General features: G+C 40.3%; 3 protein-coding genes across 4 annotated transcripts; all 3 read left to right on the plus strand.

Annotated features, from left to right (window-relative positions):
- The first annotated feature begins 367 nt into the window (after positions 1 to 367).
- On the plus strand, positions 368 to 22,887 carry LOC138187073 (tubulin monoglutamylase TTLL4). Of its 2 annotated transcripts, none has more exons than XM_069127547.1 (3): positions 368 to 667; positions 19,580 to 19,638; positions 20,860 to 22,887. In XM_069127547.1, exon 3 carries the CDS (start codon positions 20,879 to 20,881, stop codon positions 22,559 to 22,561), a length of 1,683 nt encoding a protein of 560 aa, XP_068983648.1. In that variant the 5' UTR covers positions 368 to 667; positions 19,580 to 19,638; positions 20,860 to 20,878; the 3' UTR covers positions 22,562 to 22,887. The 2 variants fall into 2 exon arrangements, with proteins under 2 accessions (XP_068983648.1, XP_068983647.1); XM_069127546.1 differs by lacking the exon at positions 368 to 667 and adding an exon at positions 4,706 to 4,899.
- Positions 10,477 to 12,928, plus strand: LOC138186855 (enhancer of split mbeta protein). The gene has a single exon (XM_069127104.1). It carries the CDS (start codon positions 11,741 to 11,743, stop codon positions 12,362 to 12,364), a length of 624 nt encoding a protein of 207 aa, XP_068983205.1. The 5' UTR covers positions 10,477 to 11,740; the 3' UTR covers positions 12,365 to 12,928.
- Positions 22,888 to 23,727: 840 nt separating the features above from the next.
- Positions 23,728 to 26,584, plus strand: LOC138187072 (tubulin monoglutamylase TTLL4). Its single transcript, XM_069127545.1, has one exon. It carries the CDS (start codon positions 24,051 to 24,053, stop codon positions 25,743 to 25,745), a length of 1,695 nt encoding a protein of 564 aa, XP_068983646.1. The 5' UTR covers positions 23,728 to 24,050; the 3' UTR covers positions 25,746 to 26,584.
- The last annotated feature ends 306 nt before the right edge of the window (positions 26,585 to 26,890 follow it).

Here is a 26,890-nt window from a genome sequence, read left to right on the forward strand (position 1 = left end):
ACGTATACACGTAACGTACACTGGTACAATGGTGTGCGCATGCACAAAGGCCACGCAGACGGTTGCGAACGCGTGTTCCTTGCACGTGGTGGGGACGTTCAGGGCTTCCTCAGGCCTGAGAATCTTCCCACGTTTCTCGTAGCACGAGCCAAGAGTGTACAAGCGAGGAATTTCGGAGGCGAGGCGGCTACCCATTCTGCGGTGAAAGAAGAAGAGAAAGAAAGGAAGAGAGAGAGAGAGAGAATCGTGAACCTTGCGTCGGGGGTTCGCCATTCGACGAGGATGGGCGAGTCGAACGACGCGCGATTTAAAGCGAGAACGAACGATCTACAAGCGCTTTCGGTGCGAGAATGAAGAAGAGGGAGACGAGGAACAGTGCGGAACCGTTTCGTATACCAGCACGTTCCGAATTAGCGTCGCTGAACTGCTGCCGATGGTGGTGCGCCGGGTCGCTGACTACTCTTCTTCTTCCACCTTCTCTGCCGTGATACCGTGTCCCGGCTTGATTGTCTCGGTATATAGTAACACCGAACGTTAGACCAGAAGAGGGAGAGCCGAGCGGATCGAAGACGCTCTGCTGCTTTTTCGGTAAACATGCTGTTCCGGCGTTCGATGCCTCCTCGTACGTGCACTGGCTTCGTTGGACGATATTGATTGCCCCTTTCAGGTAACTCACTTACTTAGGCTCCTCTCCCGCGCTCTCTTTCTATCGTGCTGGTCTTTTTTCTTTTTTTTTTTTTTTTATTCTTTGTCTCTTTTTGTCCACGCAGTTAGTCACGCATCTTGCGTTTCTGCAACCTGCATATACCATTTCTGAATATTTTTGGATATTTTCGAGTACTCGGAGAAAGGTTCGAGCTACTGTTATGGTTTTCGAAGTTTAAAGGATATTTCATTTTTGTATGGTTACTTAGGACAGTCTTTGTACACCTTCTGCAAGGGAAATATACCAACGGTTTAGACAAATGAATTGTGCAGTATTTATTTATTGGCAGACGAAGCAACAATTTTGAATGATCGATCGTTAAACATTTTATTGGCCGATCATTCGAATGGAATTTAACATACGATAAGAATGTCAACGGAAACGTGACGATACGTATTTTTAGCTATATGTACGCTGCAATGTTAAATACTTAAACACAAATATTTAAAATACTTAATGCTTATACTAGAAAGATTTAAGCCTATTTGTTATATATACGTAATACGCCAGACTAAGGGGATTTGGATTTACTAGTTACGTAAGAGTCTTATCCTTACTTAAAGGATATATCTATCACATCACATAAATTTTACGACTTCAGAAAAATCCCTCTACTGTACTTCTACTTGAAATAGAAGATGAGAAGGAGAGCAACCAACAATTTTTTAAAAAATCTGAATTAAAACATCTCTTCGAAAAACGATATTAACAAGTACCATTCACGCATATACGATATTACAAAGTAGAGGATTAAATAATGTACAAATTGATTAATTTTTAATATTTCAACAAAGTTCTTCCTAATTTTAGAAAACTATATTCTTGGAAAATGCAGGAGAAACGAATCGATCCTTCGAAACATCTAAATTGGCATATCTCGTTAAAAGACGATATTAACATTGTACCAACTATCGTCTCGTACGATATTACTATATAGGGTGGTTGGTAAGTAGCGGTACAAGCGGAAGCGGGGTGATTCTACGCGAAAAAAGAAGTCGAAAATATAGAATACAAATTTTTTTTAATTTTCTTTTTTTCTTTTTCTTTTTTAATTTTTCCATCGGGACAACGATCTACAGTGAGATCCGTTATATCGTACCGCGCGCGTACCGAGCGAAAATTCAAAGTCGATTTTCTCGAAAGCAAAGCCTCAAACGAAAAATTTCTATTCTATATTTTCGACTTCTTTTTTCGCGTAGAATCACCCCCTTTCCGCTTGTACCACCAGTTACCAACCATCCTGTATAATTCACCTACTCGTCAATTTTTAATATTCCAACCTATCCCCCGAGCGTTTATTCTGTACGTATATAGCTTCTGGCGATATAATTTCGAGAAGCTATACCGGTGTAAAATAAAAGGGAAACGAGTCGATCATTCGAAAGATCTAAATTAAAATAGCTCGTGGAAAGAAGGGAAGAATAAAAGTGCCTGGCGAAGAAGAGGTTTGAATCCGATCGGCCGTTAGCATAGTATCACATCACTGCAGGGTCGTTAATACGATTAATAATAACGCAAGCCAGTGTGTCTCGATGATACCGGCGTGCCATCGCGGATAACGCTCGTTTTGTTCAGCTTAACAGGCACACGGTCGCGTGGACGCGCGCGCGCGCGCGACCAGCCACCACATCCGGCTCGGACGACCAATCAGTGTAATTATCCTACCGGTCTCTCTGCTGCTACGCACTCATGGTAATGCCTCGTTTTCGACGTCGCGTCGGCAGCATTATATCAGTCGACCTGGAAAAAGAATCGCGTTTCATCGCGATCCGAACGTTTAAAACCCTTTCAGTGGAGATCTCTTAGACCGGGATCGTTCTGTCACGATGAAATTAATGACGACGCGTGCACCTGTTTCGCGATACCGCGTTTAACTGCAAATTGATGTATCTGCGCGGTTTTATTGTAAGATCCTTCCCGGTTTTCAAGGAAAGGAAGCGAATGTACACTTTATTTTTGATACTAAAATTATTGGAGTGAAACAAACGAGCGATTCGTAATTTTTCGTAGAAATTTTTACGAATTTACGATCGCGCTATCCTGGGAATTTTATTAATATTCTTTAAAGATCGTAGGAAACCACAAGTATCATTCTATTGGTTTCTTCGATTTTAGTGCCGCTTTACGATTAACCCGTTAACGCCCGCTGTATTCGAAAAAGTTCACCCGATATATAGCATCGCGATAATTCCATACTTGAAATGGGCTTTTAATGGATAAATAAAGAATATTACGTAATTTTTCGTAGAAATTTTTACGAATTTACGATCGCGCCATCCTGGGAATTTTATTAATATTCTTTAAAGATCGTAGGAAACCACAAGTATCATTCTATTGGTTTCTTCGATTTTAATGCCGCTTTACGATTAACCTGTTAACGCCCGCTGTATTCGAAAAAGTTCACCCGATATATAGCATCGCGATAATTCCAGGCTTGAGATGGGCCTTTAATGGATAAATAAAGAATATTTTTATCCTAATGGCTAAACGTGGAGAGAACCTGTTAGGCTCCAAGATATAGTCAAACGATTTGGTTTTATAGTTATGCTTTGTGTTAATGAAAGATTTTAATATCTTCGATATTTTAATATTACGACGATGGAAAAATGGATGGAGAAGTATGCGTTCGGTTTTCGTGTCAAACAAATGGACAACTTTGATCGCCGATCGATATACTAAATTTTAGATATACTATTTCCTTATGAAAAATAGAAAATGTAACTTATCGTCTTCTTCTTCTTCGTCTTTTTTATAATTTATATACCTTTCCATACATCTTACATTCTAGTTTTATTGATGTGTCAGTGCAAGCCAAAGCCGTTTCTTCACCACGAAGAAATTAGTCGCAAATATACGTACATTTTAGTTTCTTTGAAACGAGTTTCATATTATAGACGCTGTTGTCTAGAAGCGTTAATTTATGCAGACTTTGATTTATACCGAGCAATTAGAGATTTCTGTTAGTTTTTCTATCTTCGTTTTAATATTAATGTTACATCGCCTGTACGTGTGTGATTAACGATGACGTTCTTTCTTTTCTTTTTTTTTTTTAGACATTTTTCACCATTAATTCATCGATCTTTTGTTACTTTATACTCTGTGAACGTTTGTTGCGCAATATATTGGATCTTTTAAAGATTTTATTCCTCGTAGAAGCTTATGGCAGGTAGGCAATCGAAGTTTCCTTCTGAACATTATATTCGATTCTTCTTCGTTCTCTGTAAAGATATTTCTCCTCGTTATCGATGTATCATCTTCTTGGAACCAGTGAAACATTAAGCAAGCGCAACATTGAGATATCGTAGTCGTCCGTAAAACGTTAAAATAAAATCGATCTTAAACTGGTTCGATTATAAGAATCACGAAACGCGATTCGAAGAAAGCCGTCGTTTTGATAAATTTCATCGCGTGATTCAGCTCGCAGTCTTACGTTTCTATTTTCAGATTTAAATTCATGCAAAGACGATTAGTCAGTCGATAACCGAGAATTCAAGCCGTAAAGTACTCCGATACTCCCGTTGCCTAAAAATTAACGCTCTTTCGATCTCACTTTCAATTACGCTTCCTCGAATTACTTTCCAGGAAAAATATTTTTCAGGAAACGATAGACGAATTACGTATCACGACGTTTTATTAACATTAGCATATCAACGCCGCGATCAACAAAATATCAGACATTGCGCGAGCCAAGGCATCGTTACAGGCATCGATGTTTTATTTATAAAAAGCAAAATGAATCATCGACCCTCGATTAATAAGAACGTAGCAAGTACGCGCTCGTAATCGACGAATAGAAAAAGATTTTAAAATTAAATTTGCAACGATGATCGAGTGGGCCATTGATGCGGGCGCATTAATAATAAGTAGATGACACATCAGTACGCAGTTGACGAAATTATTTCAGCGTAACCGAGCGTAAGTCCGGCACAATGCCAAAACGAACGCGAAAATATATTGTGGCGGCACCGGCACAATTGTATCGAACACTCGCGTGTCATAGATAATAGAGTGCAAGATAGGAGAGCTGAGACAGTGTTTCTTTATCTTTGGTTGCTCCTCTTGGTGCTCAGAACGCGTACGATACCTGTGATATGTGTATTTCCATATTTATAGAACACTATTCTACGATACAGTGATAAATCGTCTATCTTTTAATTTCCTGACTGGCATTCGTCGTGGAAGAGATACGAAAGGTAATATACTTCTGAGTAATATTTCGATGATTTTTTTAATATTTAACTCGCCCGACGAAGCTATTGATCGTGTACGTTTAACATCATCGAAGAGAATTTTTTAAGTTTATTTATAATTTCGTTTGGAGGATAGGTGAATTTGTTTAGGTGTCTATGTATTTTGTGTTTGTGTAGTATGCGTGTATTAAGTACACGTATATGTAAACTACGAGTTGCTGAAAAATGTGAGATACGAAGGTAAAACGCAGGTTATTATGTAACTGAGAAATAATTCCGCTGAAAGTGTCGACCTTGCTATTTCCAAGCAGATATTGCCATTCCTAGTTGGAGGAATCGAAAGATCGATATTTCGCTATACATGTTGCGACTCTCTCTGTAGCAACGATAATTCTACGCCTCGTGTTACTTTGTCAAAATTTTCTTTCGCGGTATTATCGTAGAAGCGATAACGACGCTTATACAGATTAAAAATGTCTTATCTTCGATCTCGAACTTTGAAGTAGAACACAGTCATGTCGAATGAAATTGTAGGGAAAAATTAATACGTTTATGCTATATTTGTCCGTTGCATTCGTTAAGTATAAATACATTTTGTGAAAGTATTTTGTCTTTTGACGTATCTTACTTCGTCAACTTTCTTTCGTCTATCGCTGCGTACGTTCATCAAATCATGTCGAACCTCTCATTCTAATTTTTCAATTTAACGCACATATAGTATATCGTTCGACGTTGAAACCAGAATCCACGCGAAGAGAAAGAGAATGAAAAATACGAGCGCCAAAGGATGAATTTCGACTGTTTCATATTTTCGAAACAAACTCTATCAGCAATCTCGTTTTGCAACAGAGACGTTTCTCTTGAAAACGATATACTGTCGTACAACGACTCGTAAAACGAAGCCGATCGCCGGTTTAAAAGTCCATCTCGTCCAGGTGTAGGAAAAAACAGCAGCGAAATTCTTTAACGAACGACAAACGGACACGATCGTTGCGGCCGATCCATGGCTCCACGAGATCGGCTTTCGCAGTTTAGAGGTAAAGCCTCGTAAATACTCGGCCGGCCCACTCGGACCCGTGTTTGGCCTATCGGTTTCCAAAAGGGCTAAACACCTCGTTAAGTCCCGCAAGCGAAACCTGTCCAAGCGGCCTGCGCCAGGGACGGGCTGCTGCTGGTCATTAAGATCGCACGCTTAATTCGAAAAATCGGCTGCCGAGCTGCACGATCCTGGCAACCTGGAAACCGGTTACTCATACCACAACCACGGCGAATCCTTTTCTAATGCCGGTCAAACGTGTCCCAAGAAAGTGAACCGGTCTTCTGTGGATCATCGGTGGTGCAAGCGGAGAACTTGGATTATCGTGCAATACACTTGGTGTTGTTTCTCTAGGGTTGTTTCCTAAGGGACGTTTAACGCGAGCTTGTCACTCGTAGGAAATTCGTGTTGGATGGAGGGTAGAATTCTGTTTTGTTCATTATTATCGGTATTATTACAGATTGTTACTGCTCGCGAATTTATGGAGAATTTGAAGAGCAGAAATATCACAGAATGCATGTCACGTGAAGATTATTCATAAAAATATGATTGTTTATAAATGCGTTATGCGTAGTTACAAATGCATAAATTTGACGCTGACAGAATTAATGTTGCCTTTTACTGTGACAAAAACATGAGGATATTTACGTATGCTCGTATCTAAATATTCATATTTAAAATATTTATGAGCATAACTAATGGAACAGCGCTTAAATAAATATGTATTTCTTATGCACTGATGAACTCGAATACGCAAATTCTATTGCACATTCATCTATATACAAGTAAATCTGAAAATGCGCGCCAGTTACGAGATATTTAGCTCAACGTACAACGTACGTACTTCAACGTCCAAATTTTCTACGATACTTTTGTTAAATTCGCCTAGCTATAATTACAAAACTATTAATTTTTTAGGAATTTCTCTAACAAAGAAACAAAGGACACCCTGCGCTATACGTACTCCTGTTCTCTACTAATCTTTCATTAAATAACTTACAACTTCTGCACGCATTTTCGGATCATCAAACTTGACCAATGCAACCGAGTCGATCGTATCTCATTACGACATCGATGAAATTCGGAAAATATTTCGTCTCGAGTGTACGATACGAACATAAAGCTTCGCTGTGATGAATATCGAAATAATTTCGCGAGCTAGTGTACCTCGTGCCAAATATTTTACTCAGCTGGTAACGAAGCTCGACCAGCACGAAAGAGGACGCGTAGCGATCACGCGACTATTTCAATTGTTCCACATCGAGTAGAATAGAAACTGGTCCAGCGCGGTGAGGTGCTCGATCGGCTCTCGGCTCCGCCAAGTCGTGATTCAGCGGCGCGGTCGGAAGCGGCGAGTGCCAGGAGTGGTGGCGACACGCGCGTACACGTGCTCCGCGTCGGTGGTATTCCAGTGAATCAACAAGTGTCGTGGCTCTAGCCGCGGCGATGCACCGCGACAACGCGTCGCCCGGATTCCGATAAACCGGTCAAAGCGACCAGGCTGTCGTCCGCTTAGCTTCTCCGCGTCGCAAAAACTACCGTCCCAGAGAACTCGTTCCTTATCGAAAATTCGATGTCGAGCGCCTGGCATGCCGACAAGTGCCACGTACTACTACACCGCGTCTCACGAGACGCTGCTTTCCCAGCGTCGTAAGATCCGCAGATCGCTAGATTAGATGGGAATGGCAATGACGTATCGCGAAGATCGTTTAATCATTTAATCGTCGAGATTAATGGGTAGAACTTTTTTTTTGAAGTACAGAGAAACAGAAGAGAATCAAAGAGAGTCGTCGTAAGATACGAAAAATAGGGACACGTTCCGTGAAATTATTCGGTTGGTAACTAAGTGATTGCGGATTTTGTCATTTGGTAGTATTGACAAAATCGCAGTCACTTAGTTGCCAGCCCAATAGTATGAAATTACACAACCGAGTCTATCAACTTTTCTTTTCATGTTGTAATCATAGTGTTTCACTGTACATTATGTTCGGTTGGCAATTAAATGATTGCGGATTTGTGAATATCACCTAATGACAAAATCCACAATCACTTAGTTGCCAGCCCAATAGTATGAAATTATACAAACGAGTCTGTCAACTTTTCTTTCCATGTTGTAATCGTAGTGTTTTACTGTACATTATATTGGGTTGGCAACTAAGTGATTGCGGATTTTGTCAATACCACCTAATGGTAAAATCCGCAGTCACTTAGTTGCCAGCCCAATAGTATGAAATTACACAACCGAGTCTGTCAACTTTTCTTTCCATGTTGTAATCGTAGTGTTTTACTGTACATTATATTGGATTGAATTAAACGGAGAATGGTATCGTTCGCGAGTATACGGATACTTTGATGGATTTCCAGCAACGATGTTTGAACTTGGTCAAAGTGTACAAATTTATAGTTGGGCCTCGATTTTGTACGCGTTTATGAGACGTTTAACGATACAAAAGCCGCGAGATATCGTGGTATGAGAGACAAATAGATGGCATTTTGTTCGTTCTATAGAAATGTGTGTTTGCATGAATATTCAAAGAGTAGTTTGAATGTTAAACTCTGGAATACCTCGCATACCAGTAGGAACGTAACGCTATTTTTATCAGTTTTGGAAATTGTTTAAGAAACAGTACAGAAATGAAGGAACCCGAAGGAAAAGATTGTTGGTGAACCGACAGACAGTTAGTTTCACAGCTACAAATGACAATATTATTATTGAACATTGATTTTTAAGAATTAATTTTATTCGAAATATTCTCTTAGACGTGAATGGAATTTACATTATAACTTGAGGAGTCAGTGGCTCTTGAGCTTCGTGCGTGAAACGTCTGGCTATGTTTTTTGTACGGGTTGGATCGTAACCTTTGGAAGGCTGGTCGTTAACCCTTTTCCTACGGTGCGCATAGTCGAAATTGTTTTGAGAAGGCATGTTATTAACATGATATCGTGTCTTAGGGATTCAAATGAACTTATGATATTTAATAAACTTCGCGACTAATTTATATCGCAGCTCTGAAGGAAAAATAAGGCGAAACAAAACCAGAAACGTTCAAGTTTCTAGCAAACATTTAACTTTTGCTAGTCTTTGTTGCGTTTTAAGCATTAATTATCAGAAACAGAAAAATGGGCATCGAAGAACAGCGTACAATTTACATTGCGATATGAATCAGTCGTTCCTTTATCCTACTTTGCAACGTCGATAATTATATAACAATATTTAGTTTATGTTTAATTATCAGGCAGTAAAATCTAAGAAAGCCGTGTAATTTTTCTCCGAAATTGAAAATCTGCTTGTCCAAGTAACCCAAGGACGTCGCTTCCGTCACAGACTTCATCCAACAATAACAATTTAGTCAAAATAATATTCATCCACGATATTCATTAAAAACTTCTTATTTAATCAAAGAATCTTCATAATAATAACAATAATAACGTATCTTTAGCGACCATTCGCATAATACACGTAGCCATAAACAGCGGCGAAGGACATTATACCGGTGTTCCGAAAGAGGCGAACGATTACCGCGAGCCAACGTTGCACGAACGTGTAAATTAAAAAAAGACGAATATTTCACGCGTTGCGACGGAATATTTCTTGCGAGCCAAGCTATTTGACGAGTTAATTACCACATCGAGTGGCTGCCAAAGGAAATGGATTATTCGTTGAGCGATACACACCGAAGATATGACAATTTTTAATTAACCTCCGGCGAAAGCGTTTTCGTGAAAGTCGCAAAAATATTGCCCACATTTTTCTTCTTTTCGTTCGAGTTACGTATTTCTGGATATCACCGACTATTTATTAAGAGGACATCGTCCCTTATCGATCGTGTTTGAAGCAAAAGTTAAGGCTCGTCGATGTTCGTTTCGTGTAATGAATAATCAATCAATCAACGCATTTCCCATGATAACAGTCTGACGTTGATTAACAAGTGTTTAAAGAAAAATAGAACGAAGAGATGGAAACGTGTAATGGCCTGTGACGTGTATTTCCACCGATACATACAGGTGTATGACTCTTACATGACACGAGAAAACAGAGCACTATCAAAATCAGCAGATGGAGAGGGAAAGTGTTTCGCGAGTTTCTTCACGGCCATATGAAATTCAGGATATTTTATTCATGAACGACGATCTTAAAAATAAACCGGCTAGTTGAAAATTTAAAATGCTGAATGCTTGATTGCGTTGTGCTTCGCGAATATTCATTATCGCGGTATTTTTCAACGACTATAAATGTTTTGAATAAAACTAAGAGATAATTGAGTGAAAAGAGACGAATTTACGATTTTATTCATATGCTCGTTTACCGCGAAGAAATAGCACAGCCAATAACAAATCTTACAAAATGTTCATCATCTTTTGTTACTTTCCAATCTCTGGAATATCATCTAAAAAAATTTCGCCAAGATCAAACTCATCTCTTTCGACAAATCTCTATCGATAACTTCGTGCGTTTACGGCTTTTCATGTGCAAAACAAATTTGTTACTGTTATACATTAATCTACTAGAAATATGTTAACGCATAGATGGATTACTTCCAAAAAGAATGTAAAAATTCGTTCAAATTTGAAACAGCTTTCTTAAGCAGCTTATCCTCTATCAATTAATACGGATCAAATGTTAAACGCTTCTCCCACGTGGGCTGAAATTCTATCCAAAATCGCATCCGCGAGCGTATTCGCGCTCGCGCGATAGCATCACCAACAATATCGTTCTCGGCGGCGACGAGGAGCACAGAGGCTCGAACAAAAGCGACGAACAAGAGAAGCGGCCAGAAAAAGCAAGAAAAAGCAAGAAGAAGAAGTAGAAGACGAGGCGAGCAGTAGCGGAAGAGAAGAGCGAGAGAAAGAGAGGCTGCGGGAGAAAGAGCGGGAAGATTGGAGCGTATCGCGCGGGTCGTCCTCGTGCTGGTCGCGCGTCATGGCGTGTGCTCGCCGCTTCTTTTTTCCCCTGGTCTTGACTGCCCTGCGCCCCGTATCGACGCGGGGGCCAGGGGTAAGAGTAGTAGGAGAGAAGCAGAAGCAACGACAGAGCGGCAGCACATCGAAGAGATGCCCATTCTCCTCACCCCGAGCCAGAATACGTGCAGGTGTGCACGAAAAGGTCCTCTCCCGCGCGCTCTCTGGCACCAACGAAGGGGCCCCCCTGCGCCACTCGACCGTGCACACTCAAACACACGCACGGATATACCGCGACACACGTGTACACTCACTGAAATACATAGACGCGCACACAGAGCGCCGGGAGACGCGTGGAGGGAACCTGTGCCGGGCCCAACAGGCCCCCGATCTGTGGGAACTGTTCGGCCCGCGAGCTTCCCACGATACGCTCCGGCTGCTGGCTGGCTGTGTACGGGCTGCAGGGTTCACTCGTGCGTCTCTCCCCCTTTCCGTTCCCTCTGTCCCCGTGGCCGACACCCTTCTCCCCGTGGCCGACACCCTTCTCCCCGTCAAGAGCCCACAGATTGCACGGAAGGGGCACCACGATGGGACAGTTGGTGGGAGAGATCGGTGAAGGGTATAAGTAACCGGTCGGTCCCCACCAGGGATTCAGAACCGTTGTGAACACGGCAGTGTACGCTATTCTCGGCACTCCGAGAGAACGCATACACACACACACGCACCAGTCATACATAGTATCTTGTAACGCATATTTCGTGTGCGTCATCGAGTTACTCTTATCGAACTGTATATTTCTGTCAATCTATCAATTGGAACGTTTCGCGTTCCTGTCGAATTGTTTCTGAAGGGTGGGCTGGTTTGTGACAAGTGGCAAGTGAGGAAGAGACTCTTATCGTTCTGAGAACCATGACACCGCATACCAGCTACACACCGGTTGGCGGTATGGAGTACGAAGAGCCAGTGTCGAGGACTTATCAGTACAGAAAGGTGATGAAGCCGATGCTGGAGAGGAAGAGGCGGGCCAGGATCAATCGTTGTCTCGATGAGCTAAAGGATCTCATGGTGACCGCTCTGCAAGCCGAGGGCGAGAACGTGGCGAAGCTGGAGAAGGCTGACATACTTGAGCTCACTGTTCGTCACCTTCACACGCTCAGGGCTGCCAGAAGGCTGACTCTGACACCGGAGAACAGCTACGCGGACAGATTCAGAGAAGGATTCACCCAGTGCGCGCAGGAAGTGTCGTCGTTCCTGTCGACTCCTGTGGCAGCAGCCGTTCATCCAGCCGCCGGTGCACAGTTAATGAGACACCTTGGCGGATGTCTGCGGCGACTCGAAGGACCAGCGTCGACGAACACCGCCACCACCACGGTGACCGCTGTCAGTAAAACGACACCCGCTGTCAGTCCAGCTGCCAGCGTGATGATCAACGTGCCACAAAACGTTTACACGCCGCCACAAAGTCCTGTCAGCGTGGTGAGTTCTTCGGGCGAATCCACGGAATCTTCTAACGCTGTTTGGAGGCCGTGGTGATGGAAAAATCAAGGAGCACCAAATTTCATCAATAAAGATGCAGATCATCGAAGATTCTGAATTAACAATTCGATTTGATTTGTTCCTTCCTGGTGAAGAAACTCTGCCGATTGTGGAGCAGAGGCGGCACAGCGAATGGGAGGAAAAACGACGAATCATTTGTCTTCCATATATCGAAAATTGTTACGCCTCGTTTATGTTGATCGAGGGCGTTTCCAATTAATATTCGTAATATTAATGTTGCTTTGTTAAGTAATCGAATATCATATCCGGCACCGTTTTCGAGAAGCTCTTTTTCTCTCTATTTCTTCTTTTTCTCTCATCTCACTGTATTGTAAATAGGTGACGAAGCTTTAAGTGACACGTCTGTGATAGGGTTCGATTTTGTACCTGACATATAAACTATATTCTCGTAAAGTAGAAGGATTATTATTATTATAGATTTTAATTTGTTATGTTTAAGAGACAAGATTTTCTTTAGACGTAACGATGTCCACACGGTGTTTTTGTTAAAACCGATCGCACATCGTGCAGGAATAAATAAACACATTGTTTCAATCTTAATCGTTCTTCTTTGTTCTTTCGTTTCATCGATCCTTTATCCTTGGTCCTTTAAACTCCTCAATCTCATTATCATTTCATTACGTCAATGTTCACTGCCTGTTTCATTTATATTCATTAATTTCTGCCTAAAAGAAGAGACAGAATGGTATGAAAACATACTGTTGATAAATAGAAAATATCTTGTATGGTAATCAGTGGTAAAATATAATATAAATAAAAATAAAATAATAATCAGTGGTACGTTTGGTTATTTCGTTAAAGTCGCAGTTCCTCTGTTATTTAACAATAACAGCTAGCAAAGAATACGATTTTGCTCCATTTCATCTGAGTAACTTTCAATGTAAAAATTATTTGGAAAAAAAATTGTAGGCAAGGAAACTATAAAATTTCCGTTGCAAGAAATTTGGAATTCTAAAACTGATGATCGAAAGAATTAGTCGTTAGAAAAATGCGCTGAATCGCACGAGAAGTAACCTCGATAATCGAATATGTGTTATTTTGAGGAAATTGTACGCAGTTACATTTTTATCCGGCAAAATGACATTTCATGTACGTACTTTCGTGAGAAACTGACTTCGTTAATAAGAAACCTGGCAAACAGAAATATATAAAAACTATGGACGTTATGTGCAAAGAAAGAAGATTCAAGGACTAACCGAAATTTAATGGAATAATTTATCGCTTGAAATTTAAATTGTCTCCATCAATCGCTGTGAGTTTCATCGGAAAGCCGGTCGATAGCTTCGTTTTAATTTATAATTTCGATGGAAAAATACAAGAGCATGGTGTCGCCCACCAAAAAAGGAGTGTGCTTCAAAAAGAGAGCACAGGTTTGGGGAACAGAAATTATGTCACTTCCATGGGAAGCATCGACATTGGTAAAATGCCGAACAACACCTGTCGTTCGACGATTTCGATTCCAGACACAGGAATCTGATTAAGATTGAAAAAAGAAGCTGATTTTTCAAGAAACGATAATACCTGATCATATCTGAATAAAAATTCCAATTTTCCAATCCTTTTAACATTTGTCTGAATTTATGTATCCGGGACATCGGGATTATTTTAAGAAATATGAAATATCAAAATAATTCGAAAAAAAATTAATTGCTTGTTCGAAGAAACTAACATGATTGTACCAAAACAACTGATCTATGATAAGATGATAAAAACAACTGATCTATGATAAGATGATGAAAACAACTGATCTATGATAAGATGATGAAAACAACTGATATATGATAACATGATGAAAACAACTGATCAAATAAGGTGGCATACGCTATCAGTCAAAAAACGTTGAATCTTCCCCATTTCTACCCATTTTGAATCTCCTGCTCCTGTTGTAAATTTCAATAGATCGTTGATAAGAGAGTCTTCCAAGATGACAAAATTCCAACCTGATTATTTCTTAAATTCCTATAATCCATTAAACACACATTGATCTCGAACTTTTCACTAATGACGTATATCATTTACATGATCACTTTTTCACGAATGTACTTTCTACGAACAATACACAAACACTGTATTTTACTTGTCAAAAATGAATACCGTGTCGTAATAACTCTGCTACTTACACGTACGACGTACGAATAATAAAACTGAGGCGTTCTCGCGTGCAATTAAAATTGTATCTCGTTAAAAACAAGGAAGTGTTCAGATAGTGTTTGACCGCTACCATATATTATGTATAACGTATCTTTCTTACCCGTGTTCTCGATCCATGTTGAATCAATTCGGGCGATTATTAAAAGCAAGAAAGAAAGAAAAAGAAAAAAAAGAAAGAAAAGAAAAAAAGCAGCGCGATTCCGGTGATAACCTAATTTCGACGGATCACTGATTCGCTACTTTCACGACACGCGGACCCATCAATCGTCTCTTCTCTCGAGCATTTCGCGCGGATCGTTTCGCAACTTACTATACAGGGTGTCCTATAATTTGCGATCCTGTAATTTACGAGATCATCGAAAGGACGGCGATTCCTTCGCCAAAAAAGGAGCTCGTCGACGAGAAAGAAATTTTCGACTGCAGACAGAACGAGACAGTGAGACTTGTTCGCGTTTTCCAGCATCGTTACAAATCCTTGTTAATGCTGCTGCTGCTGCTGCTGATCCGTGTAGATGAGTGTAGATGAACGAGAAAGATTACGCGCGAGAAGGTTAATCTCGAACGTTCTTCGTGTTATTAATGATAGCCATTTGAGACATATTCGGAGCTTCGTTGTATCTTTGATGAACCAGATAAATCCTCGCATCTTTGCAGCAGGGTTTGTTCACAGCTTTTGCAACGGTCTTTGGAAAGTATTTGACGGGCAACTTTTTTGAAAGCAATCGGATTGCAGATTAAATTATTATTTGTTTAAATTTAATTTTCCTATGAATTTGTTCCTCGTTTGTTATCTGTATATTCGATATAGTATCGTTACTATCGACGATTGGATATTGTTTTGATTAAAATATTTGTTGTTTAGGTTGCAGTCGTGTTAAACAAGTTAAGAATCTTATTAAAAGGACTGTGAAATATCGTGCTCCTGATGGTTTCAAGCAGAATCAGATAAGAAAACTTTCTTAACGTAATCCAAAATTTTACTTACATAATTATTTACGAAAGTATGAACCTATCTATCCGACAGACTGTACAGGACGGTACAAAATTCAATCTGTGAATAAATAAGCCACGAGATTAAACATTTACAACCGAGAATTTTCTATTTCATCTATGATTTATGATTACATTCGCATAAACCGTGAACTAATCCCTTTAGCGATTCAATGGAGGAAAGAGATCAGACGCGTTTCCTGACATATTTAAAAAAACTCATGCGTTTGCGAGTCAAAATTAAAGAACACATACACAGCTGGCTTTTAATAATCAGTTACGTTTTTGTATACCAAACATACGTTTTACGAGCAATTCAAATCACTTTTCCCGCCAATTCGACACCCAGCGCGCCCCGTTCCAATCACACGCGTCGAGTTCCGGATTCACTTTCAACGCGCGATCCATAACCACGCGATAAATTACAGATGTGCCAAATGGATCGAGATCGCCAGGTTCGATTCATGGCGAGCGATTAAAAACTGTAATAACGCGAAGACGCGCAGATGTTTTTTCATCGATGAAGGGGAAAAAAAAGATCGAGGCGTATAATTGCAATCGCACCGAATTTCATCGCAGCTTTATCCGTTAATAGCCATCGGCCGAGTCTTCACGCTGCCTCTACGTTCTCGGAATTTTCGTTTCTGTCTTCTGTTTTCTCTTATCGCGCTTTTCCACGCGAATTCCAACGTTTCGCCCGGTTTGCCCATTTGATCGATGCATGCTATTACGCGAGTTGTTCGGGGTTTTCAGTCGCCATCTGTTTTATGGCTCGGACAAGCTTATTCCCTTCATTGGAAAATTCCGAATTACCTGTCCTTCCCGAGCTGTAAACCTAATGATTCAAAGATCAAGGAAAGACCCTGGAAAACCCGGGAAGGCACGATGGATGGTCGAGAGCTAACGGCTGGTAGGAAGAATCGGCAACGGTGCTAGGACAGTTCATCAGCAGATCGTCGTACAGTGCAGTTGAAATACTCGAAGTTCATCCACAGATCGCCGTACAGTGCAGGTGAAGTACTTAAAGTTCATCAACAGATCGTCGTATCGTGCGAGTGAAATGCTTAAAGTTCGTCAACAGATCGTCATAGCGTGGGGGTGAAATACGTTAAACCTCCTCCTCCTTCAGCGTCAAGTCGTTCGAAGAATCGACCGATGGGTTTGACCTGGCCGATTGCTCTGTAGTTGATAATTCTTAACAGAAATAATGGCGTTTACTTTCCTACGATATTACGAGATACCATTAGTCTTTGATACAATAGCGAAAGAATGGTAAAATATGTTTGCTTCGAGTCCAGCGAGAAAAGACATTAAGACGGAGACAATTTTTCGAATAAGCTTATGGTGGAGTCGTTTAAGCCAGGGAGGAAATATTGTACGAAAGCTAATAAAATAAATCACTAGATATGTAGCTAGGGAAATAAAGCACGCTGTCGAATTATAGTAATTACAGCAGAGATTGCTAATGTTAATCTGGTTACTTTTTGACGGATAGTTATAGAAGTGTAATCGCGAAGCTTTCAATGTGTTTCGTCGGGTAAATCCTTGCGTAGCCCGGAATTAATCCCTCGGTCGAGGCGGTCACTGGCTACGTCAACACAATTAGAGTTAGGCCGCAATAATCCTAAGGAACTGTCATAAAAGGAGACCTTTTGATTTACCGTTAAGGCCGTTAAGTAGTACAAAACATACTCGAATCAAGAGGTTCCTTATGATTATTGCTCTACCTGGTGAAATTTCGGGAAACGTAGGTGTTCCCATGTTTCCCTGGATTTCACCCGCAAGCGACCACTGGTTGGACAATCTCCACCGAGCAAGAGTTTTCTTTTGCAACAACATTTTGCAACACCGGATTTCACTCGATCACGACTACAGATCAGTCAACATCTCTGCACTGATTGTGCAACTTTAGAACATCTCTTACAGGCTTTTCACGCGTCAATTATTCATCCACTTCGTTCATATCTACGCACCAGCGTAACTAGCTTCTATATAAAATTGTCGGAAATGAAAGAACATGAGGGCCTTTCTTTTGGAATTTTTGGGAAGATCCTCGATACTTTAGCCTAGACTTCTTATTATAGCTCTCCTTAAAACAATTGTTGACCCGAGGGATACAGACCGCTACAGAGAAGAGTATATAAGTGCAGTTCCACTCGAACTGAGACTCATAAGTTGAGTTCTAGTTGTACCATGCACAAGTAAATTTAGTTACACTTCAATCGTGGACAAGTTTAGTTACACTTGAATTGTGGACAAGTAAGTTCTTTTCGACTTAGATTTTGGAAGAAAGCGCATTTGCTATCCCGTTGATCGTATATTCGTTATTGAACCTAAGATCATTGTCATTAGCATCTCGAGTATCTAATCGCCACGGTTACCTGTCAAATTCTGTAATAGTTATTAAATATCATCTATATTGTATAATAACAATGGCTAATCCAAATAAAGATTCGTTACACGCCCCTCTAACCCCAACGATAACTCGACATATACAGGGTGGTTGGTAACTGGTGTTACAAGCGGAAAGGGGGTGATTCTACGCGAAAAAAGAAGTCGAAAATGTAGAATAAAAATTTTTCGTTTGAAGCTTTGTTTTCGAGAAAATCGACTTTGAATTTTCGCTCGGTACGCGTGCACTTTATCACGTCTCGTTATAACGGTTCTCACTGTAGATCGTTGTCTCGATTGACGTTATTTTTTTAATTTTTTATTCTATATTTTCGACTTCTTTTTTCACGTAGAATCACCCCCTTTCCGCATGTACCATCAGTTACCAACCACCCTATATAATATCTTGAACTGTTAATCAAGTGTTATACCGATAAAACCACCTCAATTATCCTAATCGAAATAGGGGATCGATCTGTTCGTGGCGTCGATTGTCTAATCGTAACGAGAATTTACAACTCCCGTTGACGCGCTTGCTCGCGATCGCGTCTCCCCGCGACTGGTCGAATAAACATAATGCGTATTACTTATTTCACTCTACATCGCGCCTTTTAATAAGAAACAGCAAGAAGAAATATAGATCGCTTAAAAATTCCCTCGTAACCGAATTTGGCAAATTACAGAGCAAGCTACTTAGGTCGACTCGAATATTCCACTGGCTCAAATAACCCCACTTTGCTCTAATGTACCTCGTTTTCCCTTCTCGTTTCCCTGCCCTGATTTTTCTTTCTTCTTTTTCCATCTTGCTCTTATTATGGGCTCCGTTTCCGATCGATCGATAACGAGGGCCGAACGCTGAGTGCAGAGGGAGCATGTCCCGATCCTATCGTGGCTGCATTAAGCCTCAAGAGTTGTTTTAATTGACCGGTTCGCGCGTCGTTCGTCTTCGATGCGGAACTTGAAATCGATCGATTTCACTCGCAGATAATTCGATTATAAACCAGTTGATGGTTGGCGATTTTTCTGCAATTTTTCTGAATATGGTGTAACGCTCACCGAAAGAGAAAATGTAGCGATTGATTGAGTTGTTGCAACGTCTTATCCTCGTATCTTGTCAACGCTTTCATGTCTAATAATACATTGTATATTAAAAATTATGAGGGATATTTGTATACCTATGTCATCGATGGAATTATCCTTGTCTCTTCGAAAGCTTATACAGAGCAACGTACGTTTAATTGCAAATCAACAATTGTTCCAACATTTTTTTGCCACGTCATCTAGTGAATTAATCCTTCCAACTTCTCAGAAAAATTCAAGTCCACTTCTCAGAAAAATTCAAGTCCATTTCGAAGAGCGAGTCGATGCTCTTGTCCATATGCAGTACATAGCTTCGTAATGGTCACACACATATACGGCATCGAGCATTACTTTATTATGTCGTATGCACTACTCTCTGATCGATAATGTTAACGTGGCCGTAGCAACGACACGCGAGAACAAGTTACCTGCATCAACAAGCCTCGAAAATAACCACGAAAGTAGCCAAATATCGTCATATATCACTTCACCCTTATTATCCCTTATTATCGACGTTCGATAACACCGAATGTATTTTGTCGCTCGAACGATAACTAGAAACGTTGGTGTTTGTTTCAGGTAGCCGCTCAAGTCCGTCCGCAGAATGCTGACAGCTGCCGTTTACATAATTTAAATAGGTAGGTGGGCATGTTGTGGGAAAATTGGTTAAACGGACTGATAACGCGTACGTGAAAGTCTCAACGATATTTAAAAAGTTATAAGCAATTGCGACGTGAGATTCACGCGAATGATAAACTTTCTCGTCTGGATATAGCTCATTAAGCGATAGCGTATAAACGCGGCCAACGCATCGATAACAGTTTTTACGAGCTGCCATCCTTTAAGGAGAATCATAACGATGTCCCTTCAATGTGCACGAAAGCCGATCATTTATTAAACCGCTGGTTTGCATTCGACTTTGTATCGTATGTTCTATCGTGTGAAAATCGAGCACGATTTTTCGAGTACCGACGAGCGAACACGAGCCGTGTCGTTCCGCGAAAGTTATTACGTCGCCGTGTCGTTTGCCACGGTATTATGATGAATTCCGTCCTCATTATCTGTCTCATTAAGCCTGTACCGTGCCTGCCGTTTGCTTGCCTTAAATAAAGTTCTTTCACCTTTATTTTTTCTTTTCTTAATTTTTTATTATCTGCGAGAAAGTCTCCGCCGGTCGAAAATCGAGAAAGAAGCTTTTTAAACGTAATATCGCGTGCGTGCGAAACATCTTCAAATTTCATTAGTACTGCGAAGCAGGAAGGTCGTGATTAACATTGTTTGAGTCTGAAACCAATCCGAAAATGTATCTAGAAATGACAAGATATTTATCGCAAACATACGTGTATTTAGTAAGAAATTAGTATTAATCATCCTAAACGTATAATAAGCGTTGTTAAGTTTGTTAATATAATGGATAATCGATCGTTTAAATATTTTATGATCTATATGAAATATATACGTATTTGCAATTTCCATATAGTTTGAAATCACGACACGTGGAGTCTCGTAGCATTGCCAACATAATTTCAAAATGTTTCTTGGAATACACGTAAATTTGGAAAAGGTATCCACAAAAGTTGAAACGCATTCGTGAAACTATATTTGATATAGCATATTCGTTCGTGAAACCTGTAATTAAAAACCTAACCGGAAGTTGTCGACCTTCGCGGTGACGTATGGTCGATATATCGCGAGACACCATAAACGGTCGACGTTTAATAGGTTGGATATACCGCAAAAATGACGCGAGACAACAAAAGTGAGGGAATGATCGTTAATCCGATTCATCTTTGCGCGAACTATTCGCGTAATGCCAATCCCGTACCGATCGAACTAAAGCCAAACATGTTTCACCATAGATGTTACAGATTGTCCAGGATGGACGTAATCGCCTACAATCACCATCACGAGATCGCGAACGTCGAATACAGTATCGATGACGGTGACCCCGAGAGTCAGAACGAGGACGAAGACGAGGAAATTCCTTCGTACATCGACATCGACCAACTGGTTCTACCTGTAGACCAGTTGTTCATGAACAATGGCGACAAGAGTGGCAAGACACCACTCAGGAAAAGCTTATTCTCCAATGTGGCGCCATACATCGTGTTCCAGTCGTTCGACTGCATGGGACCAATAATGCCCTACGAAGTAACCAAATACCTGAAGTGGCATCTCAGCACGATCACACCACTAATTGTACGTCATACCTTGACCAACTCAGGTTTTCATCTGATGAAAATATGCCAGGAGTGGTGTGGAACTTGGGGCAAGCACATGAAGTCGTCGTGCTTCAAGACACTGAAAGAGTCGCAGAAGATCAACCACTTCCCAGGCACCTTCCAGATCGGCCGAAAGGATTGCCTGTGGGTGAATCTGAGCAGGATGATGCTGAAACACGAGGCGAAAGAGTTCGATTTCGTTCCAAGAACCTACGTGTTGCCGCGTGATCTCGGCTGTTTTCGCCAAGTGTGGAAGAAACTGGGCAGCAAGGAGAAATGGATCGTGAAACCACCGGCGTCCGCCAGAGGCACGGGAATAAAAGTGGTGCACCGCTGGTCGCAGATACCGAGGAAGCGCGCGGTAATCGTGCAACACTACTTGTCCAGACCAAAGCTCATCGGCGGGATGAAGTTCGATCTGCGTCTCTACGTTCTGGTCACGAGCTTCAACCCATTGAAGATTTACATCTATCCGGACGGGCTGGTCCGGTTCGCCTCCGTCAAATACAACGACGACATAAGCTACCTCAACGACCGCTTCATGCATCTGACCAATTACAGTATCAACAAAACCAACTCCACGTACACTGACAAGTGGGCACTTAAGGCGCTTTGGTCTTATCTAGAGCAGAAACATGTAAACGTTTCCGTGTTATGGGACAGTATGAAGGACATCGTGGTGAAGACGATGATAGCTGGTGAATCGAATATCACCCCTCTGACGAGGCTTAACACATCGTCTCGGTACTGTTGCTACGAGCTATTTGGATTTGATATTCTTTTGGACGAGAACTTGAAGCCTTGGTTGCTAGAAGTGAACATCTCGCCCTCGTTGAAGTCTTCCACGGGGTTAGACAGCGCTATCAAAGGACCATTGATCCAGGCTGTGTTCAACATAGTTGGCTATCAACTACCAAACTCTTTACCGACTAAAGAGGTCAAGAAACTAGCAGAGAAATATCAGTTAGACACAGTGTGCCAAGATTACAGGCTATATAAAACCACGTTGAGTTACGATGAACGTGTTAAACAGTCCGCTTATTCGAATCTGAGGAATCGAGAGGAATATTTGGAACCTATAATCAAAACTTTGACTCCGGATGATGCCAGGCAGTTGATCGTATACGAGGACGAGCTAACGCAGTTGAATACGTTTGAAAAAATTTTTCCAACGGCTACTAGCTACAAGTACCTGCAGTACTTTGACGTTCCAAGGTACTATAACCTGCTGTTCGATGCGTGGGAGACAAAATACGCGGAAAATAGGTCGGAAGGGATAATGAGATTGCAGAAACTCTGCCAGCAGAAATATCATTTGGAGCAGGCAACTGTCTATTAGGTGACTATGTTTACTCCACGGGCCTAAACCGATGCTGTTCTCATCGCGACCGCGTTGACGAAACCGTCGCGATGAACCACTAAAGCAAAAAAAGGGAGGAAAAGAAAATGGAAAAATGCCGGAGCCCTCTCTCTTTCTTTTTTATATATACATATATATCTATATACATGTATACTGTGTCGCCATCTTGTTGTACGCGAATGACCGATCTAGGGACGATATGTTACGAAATGTTCACGTCATGTGCCTATTTCACGGTTGTGCAATTTTTTTTTTTTGATGTACGACATTGTTTGGCTTAATAAATCATTTTACAACGATGAAAATGTTTCAGCGAATTGTTTGGTTATTTCTTTGCAGGATCTCCAGGATCAGGTTTTTGGATTTATGTCGACATAATTGGAAAAATACACAAATTTGTCAAATTCTTGTTTAATGTACTTTTGTGATACTTTTTATTTGCAGATTCAGATACAGAAGTGTATTGATAACTCGTTAATACGATGTTTATTGACACGTTCGGTTCTTATTGGATCTCTTCGTGAAATAATAACATTTATAAGTAAACTGCGTTAATGCATCAACGTTCTATAGCAACGACGGGCCGTTTTCGAAAAGTATGTTGATAAAAATATGTCTTAACATGTTCAGTTTTTATTAAACTTGTTTATGAAGCAAAAGTGACAGTTAGGTTGGAGTATTTAATTTTCAATTCGATAAAAAGATGGCTATTATCGTTGAGTTATGTTATTTGGAAATTGTACTGACAGATGTCATTGTTCATTTAGGTGAACTTGTTATCAGTGTTACAGTAGAACAAAACGTGTCAATAAACAAAATTGTAATAGTTAAAAGCAAGAAGCTTATTAGAATCTGTTGTCCAAATTCTCTATTTTTGTGAACTATATGTATGAAGTACATGAAATAAACGAATTAAATTGTCAATTATTTCCAGCTGTCGTCGTTCTTTCGCATCATTGTAATTCTTTTTTTAATTCCTCCATAGTAAAATAAAAAATATGCAGATTGATATCGAGATAGCATGTCCTAATTCTCTAGATCGCTCCCTTAACTATACTTTCGCCGTATATTTCCTTTAAAATATATATACAAATAAACGAAGCCAAAAAATATACTTTGTTACCTACTTATACTTGTAATGAAGCAAATAATTCGAATAAAAATTACAGAAATCGAAAATTAACGCGAATAAATTTCGCCCATCTCACGCCATTCAACGTCACTTCAAACCACCAGCTATCGATCTCACGAACGATGTGCCAACTTCAAAACACACGATAATCCAAAAAGATAAATCCCACAAACTTCACTCGTTTCACCCATCACTAACCTCTAACTTTCTCACTTTCGGTCAAACACTTTAAATTCCCAGTGACACCAATCCGGCTTCCAACTCAACTCGATTCTAACGGGACCACCACAACCAGAAACAGAAAAATCGCGAGGCAGTCGAGGCGAGAAAGGAGCAATGACAATTCGATCGCAGCGAGACTCCAGTACGAGTACCTGTTCCGGTAAATTATCATCCACTTACAATCTCGAGGACGACGAAATGTATTCTTACGTGGACATCACCGAACGCCTGATGATGGCCAGACCGTTTCGTCGAACAATCGTCGATCCAGTCGGTTCTGGCGACAAAAACTTGTTGCTATCGATGCGCTGGAGCTTGTTCGCCCATGTGCCGCCATTCATTATCTTTCATTCGAACGACACCGGCAAACTCCCTGATCAGATCACCAGACACCTGCTTTGGTGGAAGACAAAGAGAAACACGCCAAAAATCCTGGCCGCCGTGGTTCGTAACTCCGGCTTCAAGACGACCAACAGGTCTACAGACAACTGGTGCGGCACTTGGTGCAGCACTTCCGCTTACACAAAACTAAGGCGCACGAAGAACTTCTCCAAAGTGAATCATTTCCCCAACTGCGACGAGTTAGGCGACAAAATACTACTCTGCAGAAACTTTCGTAGGATGAGGAAGAAGTTTGGCGCCAACAATTTTTATTACATGCCAATGACCTTTGTTCTACCTAACGAGAGAGCTAATTTGAGGAAGCTGATGGAGAAGAATGGCGGAGTTTGGATCGTGAAGCCTCCGGATTCTTGCGCAGGCAGCGGAATAAAAATAGTTTCCAATTTCTATGAGATTCCTACTTATCGATCTTACGTGGTCCAAAGATACATCTCTTCGCCCAAACTGATCGATGGTATTAAATTTGATATGAGATTGTACGTATTGCTGACCAGCATCGATCCCCTTAGGATCTACGTTTATAACGAAGGTTTGGTTAGACTAGCTACCATCAAGTATGTTAATCGCGTGGACACGCTGTCGGATAGGTTCATGCACCTAACGAACACCAGCGTGAACAAGGTTAATCCGAATTTCAAACCTAACGACGATCCAAACAAGTGTAAGGGTAACATGTGGTCGTTGAACTGTCTATGGAAGTATCTGGCGGCGATGGACGACGTGGACATTCTTCAAATCTGGACCAAGATCAAGGACATCGCTATTAAGACCGTAATTTCCGCGGAACCATCTTTACACAGAGCCTGGAAGAGAACCTCGATGACGGCTTATAATTTCTATCAGCTTTTTGGTTTCGACGTTTTATTGGATAGACAGTATCGACCTTGGCTGCTCGAAGTCAACGATTTTCCTTCCATGGAACCTGATACACCATTGTGTAAGTTGGTCAAAGGACAATTAGCTGAGGATTACTTGAACCTAGTCGGTTTTCACGTACCTGACCTGTTGAATTGCAAGGAATTGAGGCTTCTTAGGCTGATTTACAGGAAAAACGCTATCTGTTACAATCGACAGTTGTACTCGAATGTGCTGACACGACAGGTTAGAAAGAAGCAGTATAATTTTATAAACAAGGCTACTAGGAAATATTATTTGAAATCGATCTTGAAACATCTTACGCCGGATGACGTCAGAGTTTTGATAAGACACGAGGATGAGATCGTGCAGACTGGTGGTTTCGAGAGAATCTTTCCTACGTGTGAGACGTACAAATACTTCCCTTTCTTCGAAGCAGTTAGATATTATAATTTGTTATTGGATGCCTGGGAGAACGAGTATACGCATAATCGATTTAGAGGCATCGAGAGACTGAGGAAACTTTGTAGGAAAAAATATCATTTGTCGTGAAGGTACTGTCTTGTGATTATTTGGTAAGCGAAATGGCAGCGTTATTCTGAAATTTTGTTCGAGGAAAAGCATTCAAAGGAATGTTGCACTTGGTGGTTTTCCGAGTAACGTGAAGCTAGTTCGTTCTCCTCGCGGATTAAAATTAACAAGTATTTCCAGAATCAGATTTAAGCAATTTATTACCAAGCGCAATTTCTGCAAGTGAAGTAAATTAATCGATGATCGAACAACGTATTGGCGATGAATGAATAATTTGAATGACGTTGATATTATAACAAAAAGGGAAACGACATTGTAGTATTTTGCAACCATAAACACAATGGAATGCTTTATGGGTTTATCATGAATTTTACATTATTTTGTAAATAATTGACGAAGTGGAACATTGGTATGCAACAATTTTTTCGACATTTTAACAAATTTACACAAGTTGTAACTTATCGTGTCTAGAAACAAAAGATATATACAAATAATTAAAAAGCTGTCAAGAAATTAATTTATTTGCCTTTCAGTTTGATCGACAGGAAATCATTTACAAATTGCTATTTTTTTTTTTTAGTCGAAACTATTTTAACAATAAAATTTGATAACAAGAAACGTATCGCTACACAAATGTTAATATTGCAGAATATAATATAGTTGTAAAGTATGCAGTATTTTCTTGATTCGGTGTAATCGACTGAAGAATTGTAAAATATTAAAATTTATTATACACATAAATGAATAGTTGTTTCAATGAAACGACACGCTAAATATATATAATTTTATGTAAATATATAATCAACAAGTGATTCACTTTCTAGCGACACTGTATAATATTATTAATTTAGTGTGTATCTTGAAACTATGACAAAGAATAATAATTGTACTTTGTAAGATGAATTAATTTTCTTTTTTGAGCCAACGGTATTCAATATTTCCTTAAATTACATCAACAACAAAAATCAAAAAAATACATCGCGTAACAGTAAAAGATAAAAATATATAGAGAGAGTAAAAAAAAGGGAGATTCATGAAAAATTAAAGATATAGTAGAGCGTGAAGAAACTTTCATCGATAAAAAAAAAACGATCTTAAAAGGCTATAAAAATAATCCGCTGTAAACTAATTGCTCGTTCTGGAGAAATTAAGGTATCAACGTCGGC

Source organism: Bombus flavifrons, chromosome 14 (assembly GCF_040668555.2).
Source record: "Bombus flavifrons isolate JBK064 chromosome 14, iyBomFlav1_principal, whole genome shotgun sequence".
Classification (NCBI taxonomy): domain Eukaryota; kingdom Metazoa; phylum Arthropoda; class Insecta; order Hymenoptera; family Apidae; genus Bombus; species Bombus flavifrons.

Bases quoted from the DNA above. Each gene is read 5' to 3' on its own strand.
- LOC138187072 (XM_069127545.1), top strand. From the start codon at position 24,051: ATGACAATTCGATCGCAGCGAGACTCCAGTACGAGTACCTGTTCCGGT.
- LOC138187073 (XM_069127547.1), top strand. From the start codon at position 20,879: ATGGACGTAATCGCCTACAATCACCATCACGAGATCGCGAACGTCGAA.
- LOC138186855 (XM_069127104.1), top strand. From the start codon at position 11,741: ATGACACCGCATACCAGCTACACACCGGTTGGCGGTATGGAGTACGAA.